General features: G+C 39.2%; 1 protein-coding gene across 3 annotated transcripts in view; it reads right to left on the bottom strand.

Moving 5' to 3' along the window:
- LOC131693712 (RNA-binding protein 24-B-like) overlaps positions 1–12,571 on the bottom strand; it is a 211,051-nt gene that overhangs the window by 47,679 nt on the left and 150,801 nt on the right. For all 3 annotated transcript variants that reach the window (XM_058981788.1, XM_058981789.1, XM_058981787.1), the window contains exon 4: positions 1,916–1,976. In XM_058981788.1, the coding sequence (XP_058837771.1) occupies positions 1,916–1,976 (61 nt within the window). The remainder of the gene's footprint in view (positions 1–1,915; positions 1,977–12,571) is intronic.

The following is a 12,571-nucleotide window of genomic DNA, read 5'->3' as shown; positions in this document are numbered from 1 at the left end:
ACCGACCGACCAACCAGCCAAACCTGGACACTTCAGCCGTCATGAAACCACTCACACTGACTTTCCCAGACAGGGCCGCAAATAAAAAAGTCGCAGCCATGTTGCCGCCAAAATGGCCATTTACCATTCTGCTCCCGTGCGCTGCTCTAGGGGTGTATAGATATGTTGTTCTGTGCGACCGACGGCAAGTAAGCAGGCAGGCAGACATAAAATATCGCAAATGGAAAATGTGAACTGAAAGAACAGCCTCCAGTTCGTGCCGCCCATCGAATTCGCCACCGCCAACGGGTGAGTGTGTGTGTGTGAGAGAGAGAGAGAGAGATGGACAGCGAGCGGGGTTCAGCCTGTTGATGTTAAGCTGATGACGATTGTTTAGGTGTTTCAGAATGCACGACGCGGGCCGGGTTTTGGCTTTCCCCACTCACGTGATATGCATGCTGAAAGGTAGAAATCTGCACCAACCTCCTCTTCACTATAAGTAAAGCGCGGCGTGCGGTGATGGGATGGAAAACAGGATAGAGTAATAATATTGCAATGGAAGCAAGATGCCGGCGGTTACCAAGTCTTCTCGCCTGGGGGGATGGTGGTGGTTCGTAAACTCCATTGGCCGACCCGGCTGGTACGACGATCCATATTGTTTACAACGGAGGTGGCTGAGAGCGGAATTTGCGCTTTTATTTTATGTGTGTAAATATGAGTCGTTCCCATTTATTTTATATTTTGTCGTCTCATGTTGGTCGATCTGACTGCGAAGTATTTTTGCTTTTGTGAGACGAAATTACTATCGAGTGTCAACGAGGTCAGCCGAAGGAATCATGTTGTTGTAGAAATTTCCGTGTTGTGGTCTGTTTACAAGTCCCATAAGGTAGGTGATTCGACCGGTCCTTGAAGAAGTAGGTGAAAGACATAACAATCTCAGCATCATCATATGTTATTAGCGCTAACGTTCTATGTCACGTCTGAAACCCTGATAAATTATGATTATCTGCTCGAGTTACTAAAGCACGCATATAAACTCAACAAAAAATTAGAACGATGAAACTTCTAAACCAGAAAATCTTTCCGCAATGCCCACGCATTGCCCCCTGACAACTGATTTATGCTGCCCGAGTGGCACCTCAAGTGCGTATGTCTGTGATCAACCACCACCGACCGGGAGAGAAGAAAAAGTCATTTGGGGGTCATAAGTCTGAAACGGTCGCACCATCTTTTACGGCACTAAATTTGATGAAAAGTCTCAACTCACTCCGCACAGCTGAAAATAGATCGCACTTTTGCCTTCTTGATGTTTTTTGTTTGCCATGCTGGTGGGTATCTTCTGTTCTAGAAAGGCAGCACAGTTGAAGTATTTCACCTCGTCGAGCCTCTGGCACATCAGACGCACGTAACCTGATTCTTCCCTAGACATACAATATTCCGTTCGTTGTCTATTTCTTCGAAAAAAACTTGTTTTTATTCAGTTAGTTAGACGGCCGTACTGGTTAAATATAAATTTAATTTCCAATCGATTCTAGCTTAGCTTGTCAGGCTTAATTATATAGTTCCTTAGCTCTCGGGTTGACGGAAAATAATAAAATAACAGAAACATTGAAAGCGAGGACATTGTCTCGCTCTTGCTGCTATCGACAAAATGTCACGTCCGAAACAGGACAGCTCAGTACCTACTGAATAGTTATTTATTTTCCAGCCTAAAGAAAATTAAAACTGATAAAAAAAACAACTGAAGAAAGCAAAAGTTCAGGGGGGTAGAAAATGAAACAAAATAAATTTTAAAGGAACAGTTAAAAGAGTGTGTGTACGTTTGATTTTTTTTATGGCGTTTCCCCTCGATATCTCGTCGACTTTTGTTTATTCGGCGGTTTGAAGTTTGCTCTACGACTAAAAACTATGGCATATTGAAGTGAGGCGAACTTACCCAAACTGGCTCGGTAGCATGGGATATCCTGTCCGTAGGCCTGCCGCTGTGAAGGGGAATCCTGGAATAGGAAACAAAGCGAAAAGAAAATAAAAATCGTGGTGAGACAGTGATGACAGTGGCTGGTGGGAATGAAAAGCATGCGATTTGATACCGTAGGTACAGAAAAAAAAAAGAAATACTGTGAGAAAGAATTGATAGCGAGCCCATCGCCCGCCGGTTTCAACGGGTTTCCCTTCGGATATCACGCTACAACGCAGCCCGGAACCGACCGTTTGTCATGTACAGGGAAATGGGGGTTATGACACTTTGATAAGAACCGGTCATGCCCGTTGGGGTATTGAAAGGTGATACCTACCTAGTCGCATTTGGAAGAAAGAGGCCGGAAGCGGAAATAAGGGTTTCGGCGAGGTCGATTTTCTTTTTGGTCCTTTGTTTCTCGAACCAAAAGTAGATCGATTTATTCACGTGGTAAGAGCGGTGCTATTTTACTGAGGTCTGCATGAATAGTTTAGTTCGAATTACCGCACATAAAAGAAGGTGCAGTTTATTGAGGTCGAATGGCTTTTTCAGACTTAGATTTAAGTTTTAATGAACGTAAAATCGGGTTGAACTATTTTATTGACTTTTCGCTACTACTTTAGTCGGTTAGGTACGCTAACCTAAGATTTAAATGTTATCTGGTTCAAAAGATTCCCTTTATTTCCAAGTCTATTTATCAAAACTTTTTAATTGTCCTAAATAAAGATAACATATTTTGACCGATTCTGAGTTGTTCTTGCAGAAGCTGGTTGAACAAAAGCCTAAAGAACTACGAAGAAAATGGAAACATTGCTTTCTTTGCAAGTTTGTTTCTTTGATGGTGTAGTTGCGGAAGATTTAAGGGGTTTTTTTGTATACGCAGAGTCCGACGAAAAAGTTTTTATTACTACTCTCACTATATACAGTATCGGACAAAGCAGTACTAGAATTCCGTCATTGGTAGTAACTTCCTCTCCGATGCAGCCATAGATTTGGCAATGAAATTGGAGACTGTATGTTGGTTATCGTAGACGAGCTTTGCTTAGTAGTTTCTGGGCAGGGTTGTCCGTATTGTGCCGTCTGTTCACAGAACTGACACGTATTAGTTTGTCCTTGATATGTACATAGAGTTCGTTGTGTAACGGTACTACCACCTTCTGTTTTATACTGCAGGGTACTGGTACTGGTAGGACGGAATGGGTTGATTCAGGTATGTAGCTCTACTCCCCATTGCGAAATTTTTGAAAAATAAGTTAAAGAGAAAATATGCTTTTCAGTGCCTGTAAGCAAATTTGTATATGGTTTGGTTAGAACAATTTAATGAGAAAAGGTTGAGAAAATTTTTTATTTCGAACCACCAAAGACACCGGTCACGATACTACCATCACGTTGAGTGATTTTCTTTAGATTTGGGAATAATGTATGGTCAGTTTTCTAACAGAATTAATTCTGGGCAGTATCCTTTAGTAGATTGAATCATTCAAATATATATTTTGGTGCTCTTGATCACCAATAAGATTTCCTGGCTGGGGGTCTGATCTGCAAGGCAGGGACCAGGGACAGTCTTGTAAATAGTTCCACTCAACTAGAATAAATCATAACATTGTGTTAGCGTGATACCACAGAATTGGTAATAGGCCAGATCAAGAAAATAGAAGTTGAACCTTATCTGCGCATCTATAAATTGTAGTAGAGGTTTGGCCCATTACTTTGGTTCTTATTTGCCCGGCGGACCCTTCTTGTCAGGGCGGCCTAGGTGCTTCTACCAGAATTTCGGATTTTCGTATGCAAACAACACAAAAGGGGAAAAATAAACTATATTTTACCGTATTTAATTACTTCTCTGTTCTGTGCACTTCGATGATGCTGCTGATGGTAGGTATGAGTTGCACTTTCTTACTGCTTCCGACCGACCGGGATTCCATACGGTCGCGTTATCCCTGCTGCGAATTAGGGTTGTAGTTGGCTGCTACGGCAGTGGTCCTATGTCCTACGAGCTTGGCTCTTTTGTTGGAACCTCCCTAGCGACGGTGGCGAACTATCTCCAGATCGTCTACTCTTCGTAAACGATCTCGGAAGGCACCGCAGTTAACTTCGCAGGGGAACCTTTGTTCGCTCTCCTTCGTTATCCTTGGCAATTAAATGTGGCGGAGAACTTGACTCGTTGGACTGATCCTGACAATGGGTGACGCTTCGGATCTTTGATAATTATCCGGGAACGCAAGTGGCTCCTTCGGGATTAGCGTTCCACTACGGCGATCCTGTACCACACTTGTAACCGGACCACGGGCCGGCACTCCCCGCCGGCTTAATTGGCCGTCTCACACGTGCACTTCACACTCGGTTACTGTGGCAGGAAACTGTCATTGCCGATGCGCAGCATAATCAGTACGCATTTCATAATAAGAGGATAGCTGTTACTACCTAAACCATAAACCCTATTTTACAACCGTTCACAAACAAAATTTACAAGAAAAGTGAACGATAATGAGGAAAAGTGGTGAACATTATGTTACGTAAACACTACACTCTACGGAGTGTATACCCAAAAAATGGTATATTTCCACCCAGTGCTAAATTGCTACCCTGACGGGTTACAAAATCGCCTGCTAGAACAGAAAATCAAGTGCAAATTTCAAAATTCTCTTCGATCTAACATTCTGTAGATCAATTAAGTCAGATCGGACTAAGTGATAATATATTCATTTTGAGAAAAACGAGTTTAAAGTTTGAATCGCTGCATGCTTTACGTTGATGTTGGCATTTAATTTTTGCTATAATTCTTGCTTAGTGCTACATATTTCTGGTAAAAGTCGAATGTAGCTGAAGAAATTCTCTATCCAGTGCCATCATTATCTCATTTGTTTGTGTTTTGCGACTTAGTTCGGACTGACCTAACACCAACAAAATTAGTTATGTAATTTTTTTTGGACTCCGTCTCATCAGAATCCGCCACTAACTTAGTAAGATGACTAAGCTAGCGCAGGATTGACGCTAGCTCCAAAAACGGAGACACAATTTGTGTTCCTGAGCAAACCCCTAGTGAAACGTAAATTCTTTAGATATTTTTCTACTGATTTCGATTTAGTGTCTTTTACATCTCGTAAACGCGTAGCTCAGAACATCTTGCATTTTCTAGCACCGGATTTTCATTTTTGATTTGCGCATAAATACTTTGAACTCTTGAATATCCATTGTTATAATGAGAGTAAATTGAAATTTATAAATAGATAATAAAAATCAAATTCAACATCAATAATTGTAATTCAAATCAAATTCAACTTTAACATTAACTTAAAATTGAGAACATATATTTAGGATTTTTGGGTTCTATTGTCTTACATTTGGAATTGTTTTTATTAAGAATCATTGAAAATTCCATTCAGTTGCTAGTGATAATCTCAAGTCATCAGAGTTAATGCATTTATGCAATATTTTTTTAAGCCGCTCCCTAAACAAATTCCTGACTACACCATTTGAAATACCTGATCACGAAAAAAAATCTTAAATTTTTGAAAATAGATCATGATGTCGTGAACTGAACGATTTACGGAAACCGTGACCAATTTCCTGAAATTTGAATAGTAAGCCTCATATTCATGGAACTATTTGTGTTTCTAAAAAAACTGGTGCACGCCAAAAATATGCATGGCATTACATTTGATTGTTTAATTGGGTTACTAATGTTTAATTGGGTTATGATTTTTGTTTATTATTTAGAGATAAACCGGTTTGTATAAGCTATATCAACTAAAAGAGACGATAGTTAAACGATGTCCATTATTTCAGGAACTTTTTCACATTTCTATTGGCGTTATCACGATATGTTATTCACGAGCTTCGTATCGGATTTTTATGACAGAATAGATTTATGTTCATGATTTCAGGATCTTAGTCACGATTTTCGTAATTTATATGCACTTTATCGTAATATTTCATTCTTGATATTACTATTTATTTACTATCTATTTTTTACTGAGAGTATCATAACAATAAGAACTGGATCATAAAAGTGTGATAGTATCTTGATTTGTGATATATATCACGAACACGATTAGTAACTATATCGTTTTTGTCAGGATATCACACTGAACTTTATCAAATAAATAACGATTTTCGCAGTCTCAATAACGGGTGTTCAATAAAAAATGAGAATTTTTTCAGAAAACAATTTTTTTTTCAACGCTGTCAGTATTTTTTTTTATTAAAAACATAATGTTTATTCTTCAAAAAACGTCAATGAATATTGGAGAAGGGGACCTGGTCAGCCGCACTACGCAACTTTGTCGCGAAGCTCTCACAAGAGCGCTGGACGGCACTGATGTCCCCCTTCTGGATACAATTCCGGATCTTGGTGGTCAACAGCTTCGTATCCTTCGCCCGCCAATTATTCTTGTACACTAGGCCACTGAGGGAGCTGAAAAAATCCTCAATGGGACGGCACGGGGGCAAGTTGGTCGGGTTTCTTTCTTTCGGCACGTACGGTATCTTTTTCTGCTCAAGATACTCAGCGTCTTCTTGGCGTAATGAGAAGACGCCTTGTCAGGCCAGAAGACGCACTTTCCCATTAAGAACGGCAGAAGAATTTTCTCAAGACACTCCTCCTGGTACATTGTTGATTGATGGCCAGACCTCTCGGCTTGAACCACGGCTTTGAAATCTCTCTGTCCGATATGGCGATGATGTCCTCCATCTTGAGGGTTCGGTGAATCAAGGTATGGGAGCAGTGATATTTTCGACCGGCGCCTCGCAAACCCGTTTTGTGGGACGCCGCTACCGGCCTTCCGCTCTACGCTCAGGGATGCCAGGATCCGGCAAACTGTACTCACGGGCACGTTTTCGTCTCGAAAGTGGTCTACTGTAAACTTTTTTCCACGATGACCATGCGTTTCGTAAAACCGTATAACACGCTCGCCGAGTGCTTGCTGTTTCGACGCCCTCTTCGATTGAACTGACAGCACCCGAGCGAAAAAAACATGCCGCTCTTTACTTTAATTACAGAAAGGTATTGAAATCATTCTCATTTTTTATTGAACACCCGTTAGTTGTCATATATCAATTGTTCGTACCTATTACTGGTCAATAGCAACTGGATACAACTATAGCATATTTCATGACAAAGTTCATGAACAAAAATGTTTTCATGAATAATATTCCAAATTTTGTGAAAAAGTTGCCATAAAAATTTCATTCACGACCATTCGCAAAGTTGCATGAAGTTGAAAATAATTAGGGATATCCTCTAATTATCACAAGCATGCAAAATAGATTGTACTGTAATGTGCTGAGAATCATGAAGCAGTTCATGTATCAATGAATAATATTTCATGATTTTTTTTTACTATTTCATGAGCAGGAATGGTGAGTTTTGATTAATATATACAGTAGGATTTCGTTTTTGGCAACAATATTTTTTTCAGTTGCCAAAACTGGAACCGTGTCAAAATGGGACCTTACTTTAAAAGCTTTTATTTTCAATTTGCGACATCATAAATGTTACAAGAACATTAATTATATAAGAAAATGTTAAATGGAATGAAATGATAAAAAAAGCAAATTTAATTTTATTCGCTATGCCCTCCACCCCTAAAATATAATAAATACGACTCTCATGTTTGGAAATAAAGTTAAAAGTGATATCAATTATTTCAATAAAATGTGTATTAAGCATTTTTTAAAAGATTTATTATGTACAACAACTTTTTGGTTGCGAAAAATGGAGCCTGGCAAAAACGGAAGGTGCCAGAAACGGAATATTACTGTACTAGGAATCATGAACCAGTGCACGCATTCATGAATAAAACATTATTATTATTGATGTATTTATGATTGCGACTAATATATTAGGAATCATGATTTAGTTCACGAGGATTGAAACAATTCATGACTAATATCCCGTAAAATAGTTCACGAGAAAATATCCAAACTGTATGGATTTTAGGAACTAAGTAATTCATTATGAATCAGTTTATGTTGTGAAATCGAACAATATGAACAATATTCCTAAATCTGTGGATGAAATTACGAGCCAACCTTCGGTTTATCAATAATGTTCACAATATGTATTTCGATTTTGTAATGATGTGGTAGAAACTGTGATTGAAGTTCACAAAAAAACAAAAACTTTGTGCAGGCGTTACAGAAGGAACATTTAACAAAACTATAAAACACATGATGATTGGTCACAGTCCTGTTTTCTTGACGTAAAAACGCGATTGATCCAGAATTCATGGCACTTTATTCACGGTTTTGAGAGTATTTTTTTTCGTGTATCCTCTGTGAACGATTCCACTTCTTCGAAATACAAGAGTCTTTGAATAGCCATTTAACAGGTAAGTAGTTCCAGATCATGTAATCTGACTTCGATGTTTCCTTTATCCATATGTATGGTAATTATGATTTTAGTTTTGTCACAAATTAACTCCTCTTTTAAGTTATTCTGCGAAATGAATCTTTTCGCCTGGACCAATATGTTGAACGTTATCAGCACCGAGTGCCTCACATGCTCGAACTGGATGAAGGTGACTTCAAAATCGAAGCTGCAGTTTCACCTTCAGAAAATGTTCCACATCCCTAACACTCGGACATATTCGAAAACACCGACAGCCATTGGCCACCGTGTTAGCCCGAAGAAGGTGAAGCCTAGTCGTCTTGATAGATCACCACGCAAGAAAAAAATCATTGTCATCTAATTCCTGGAGAAACAGAATGTTAAATGATGACAGTTTCAATCAACAGTCGTTCGCTTGGGCCAGCACCTACTTCATGCATTGCAACATGTTATATATTATAATATATTTTGCGGCCAAGTTCAAGTTTTTACAAGGAGGACGGGCATAGCGTAGCTGGTAAATCGATTGCCTTGTAAGCAGCTCACCTGGGTTCGATTCTCGACTCCGCACATATGGTTAGAGATTTTTCCAAAAGAGATTTCTTCAACTCGAAAAGAGGCGAATGACCCTAAGGTTAAACCACCTATAATAAAAAAAAGTTTCCATACAACTCTGTTGCATCACTATGCATATCAGCGGAGGAAGTCTACTACCACCTCGTTACACAACGTTGTCTATAACTTTTAAGCTATTTGACGACTGCAGAACTTTAATTTGGGATGTTATTGGCTGAATCAGTCATAAAAATAATCGAAAACAACGTGTCCTAAATCTTGGATAATGACTAATTCGGTTGCCTACAACAATAAAGATGTTTTTCGTAAAAGAAGTTTTTCATGACATTGAAGGTGCTTTTGACGACGTGTCTTTCGAATCTATTTTGGAAGCAGCACAAGGAATACCTTTATATTTCATAAACTGGATATACGCAATGCTTAGGAACAGATATCTGTGCTCATCGTTAAGACAAGTAGAGATTAGGACACTGGTGTGTTGTCATCACTTTTATGGGTTTCCGACATATGGTTTCGCCGATGATTATCATATAATGATTACCGGTATATTCATTAACACACTTTTTGATTTGATTGAACAAGCTTTATGTGTTGTTGAGCAATGGTATCTTCATGTTGCGCAATCAGTTAATCCAAATTAAACAGCTTTTCGCGCAACGAAGTATTACCACCGGAGCTCGTCCGTTGCAGTTCTCTGACTCTGAAATTACTGTTGCAGATTAAGTTAAGTACGTTTGTGTAATTCTGGACTCAAATTAGTCTGTCCATTTCGATTTCGCAATTAGCAGATCTTGCCAGGCCAAAAATTTTACTAAGGGACTTCTCGGGTAAACTAGGTCAACGAAATTATAAAACTTTCGTACGGCCAGAAATAACATAATAACAGGACCCGTTATCAACCTGTGCTTCGCCGAACCCCTTCCCTTCCCGGCGACCAACATTGACCAACGATAATCATCACGCCCAACTCATCATCAGATAATCGAAAAACAACAGCTTTTCCAGCAGTGTAGCTCATTTTCGTGCGGTTTGTAATTGCAGCCGACTTTTTCCTCCATTTCTCGCTTCTGTTTGAACTGCCCGCTGCTGCTGCCGTTGATTTATTCCCGCACGCTTCTTACTCCAGCCACGAACTGCGAACAGTCGGATCCTGCACAGCACGGTCTGTAGCCCGGCGTAGAAGTTGTGTGAAATTCACAACTTTCCAGTCCAGTCGTCGATCGTGCTGAATGCGATCTGACTGCGCCGGCGGGTAGCGTGTAAAAGTGCGAGGAAACGTACAGTGAAGAATGAAACACGTTTTGGTTTTATTTACACATTTCCGTCAGCACCCCGGGGAAAAAACCTCCCATCATTGCGCCATCTCGTCATTATACGCCAAAAAAGTTGGGAAAATTGTTTTCCTTTTATTTTCATTCCGGGCTAGCGTATTATTTCCATTTGGGAAAACTGATGATTGAATGACAAGATAGCGTCCATGTTTCACCTGTTGTTGGTGGTGGTTGAATCGGATTAAAAGTTTAAGAAACACTCAAAAGCACAGACCGGCGGAGTTTCTGCCGGAGGGGCTTTGTATTTTAAGGTTTTGAATAATTTATTTGCAGGCATTACGGAGTAATCCATTCAATTCACGGCTTTTGACTGACGATGAATGCCTTGAGAATAGGAAAACTTAGTACCGAATATTTGAAATATATACTCAAAAGATTTCCTCACATCAATTTCTTGTCGCTCATCTTTTTTGTAAGTTTCGTCTAGACTGGATGCATCCAAGCGATCGACTTTTTACTGTTGCATAATATTTTGAACCTAATGTGTACCTGTGATTCAGAGACAGGAATGTCGCGGTTAAAAAAATGAACATACCAGACAAGCGTTCTCATTATTATGAAAGCCTGAAATTGCCATATGTGGGTGGCGTGGGTGTTGATAATTCCAAAGTGCTTCCATTTTTCCATATTAAAAATGTTCTTCTACCCGAACGTGACGACGGTAGTACATATTCTAGTATTTAATTTCGTGGCAGCTGGTGTGGTTATGACGGTGGCAGTGGCTGGAGGTAACAATTGTTGTTTCATTAGTTTAATGGCTTTTATGCTGCGTAGTGTTCGAGGTGGTGTTGTTAGTTCAAATCATCATAAATCAAAAAGGCAATCGTCCTTTCTTCTGAGAAACGTTTCAAGAGTAATCTGTAGCAGTTCTCTGAATTGTTTTCACTACAAATTTTATGAAATTGGAGGTTATGGTAAAATGTGTAACAACATTGCTACAAAACTAGCCGATTTAAACTCTGATCGAAATGCTGCCAGAAAAATGATGTGCAATCTTTCCGGAATTAGTAAGAGTGCTAGACTCGAATTCAGCTAGTAGAGTGAATTTCATTCATGGATTTTCATTCTTGCTATTCCACTTAAGATTTTTTTCAATCTATTCCCTTTTTACCCTGCCTTAGTATAAACCATCGGTTCTCAACCTTTTTCGTACCGTGGACCCCTCTGAAATCACCCTGAGTTGTTGCGGACCCGAATAGTCTGTTAATAAAACATTTAGTTGAAATTCCAGTATTCACAACAACTTCACCACCCCCAAGGGCAGACAGATTTTTTCCACACCGTATGTTAGATCTTTATGAAAATCAATTAGCTTATGTAGAATATTGTTGTAGTACTGCTGATTGCATTTTATGAAAACCTAGTGCACGGTATACAAATAAACCGCTTTTTCGGTTTCGATTTTTGCACCATCCTTTGTTCAACCTTAATATGGTCTCACAACTCGTCATATAGTGCTATCACAGTCAGTGTAACTGTTTGCGACACATGGGTTCTCTCTCATAATCGCCAGTTATGCAGATGGCCACTATAGCATTCGGGCTAGTAGGGATGTTTATTTAATTCTAATGGCATTATTAGCCTGCAAGAATCTGCATACACTGAAAGCAGGAAATCGCAAAACATTCAAACTACCTGGGAAGAAAGTGGTGCTAAATGTAACTCTCTGCTCCGACAGTACTACGTATAAGTAGGCGAAATGGCCCTTGCCTATAGAACTCGATTCATGCTTATCTGATCAAAAGGACATTTTCTTTCACTATGTGAACATTTTATCATTATTGTTACAAAACTTAATCCTAGTCCACCTCTACGAAGAATGCTTGACGATTGGGTCATCGTCGTCGTGAGTTCGAGAATGACGAAGCTTGTCTCCTTTGAGATGTGCGTAACTTGCAAAAAGCGAAAGATGTTATGACATTTACTTTACCACATTTATTTTTTTAAGAATACCTGTTTATTTTGGAATTAACAAAAGACATGGACTGACAAATTAGTTCAAATTAGGAACTTTAATGTCCCATATATTATGTCTGTTCCAGTGATTCTCAACCTGGGACCGTGGACCCCTAGGAGGCCATGTAAATGTTGCTCGAGGTTCGCCAAGAAGAATATCTTTTCAAGATGGATATTAGAATTCCAAGCAATTTTTCACCACAGACCGAAAGTATTGTATTGATAGAAAACAATATCGATGCTAAAAATGGTGGTCCGCACCAACGAGATTGATAGTTTATTCAATGGTTAAACTTTCATCAGGCTTCAGATGAATGAATGATTGTGAACTAATTGTTTCTCTACATTTTTAGATGGACTGAAAATCTGGACAATTTGTAAGATATGTATTTTTTTCAATATAAACGACATTATTCTGCTTATTCCATTTCGTGACATCGC

This window comes from Topomyia yanbarensis, chromosome 3 (genome assembly GCF_030247195.1).
Source record: "Topomyia yanbarensis strain Yona2022 chromosome 3, ASM3024719v1, whole genome shotgun sequence".
Classification (NCBI taxonomy): Eukaryota; Metazoa; Arthropoda; class Insecta; order Diptera; family Culicidae; genus Topomyia; species Topomyia yanbarensis.
This window is presented reverse-complemented; position numbering and strand designations above follow the sequence as displayed.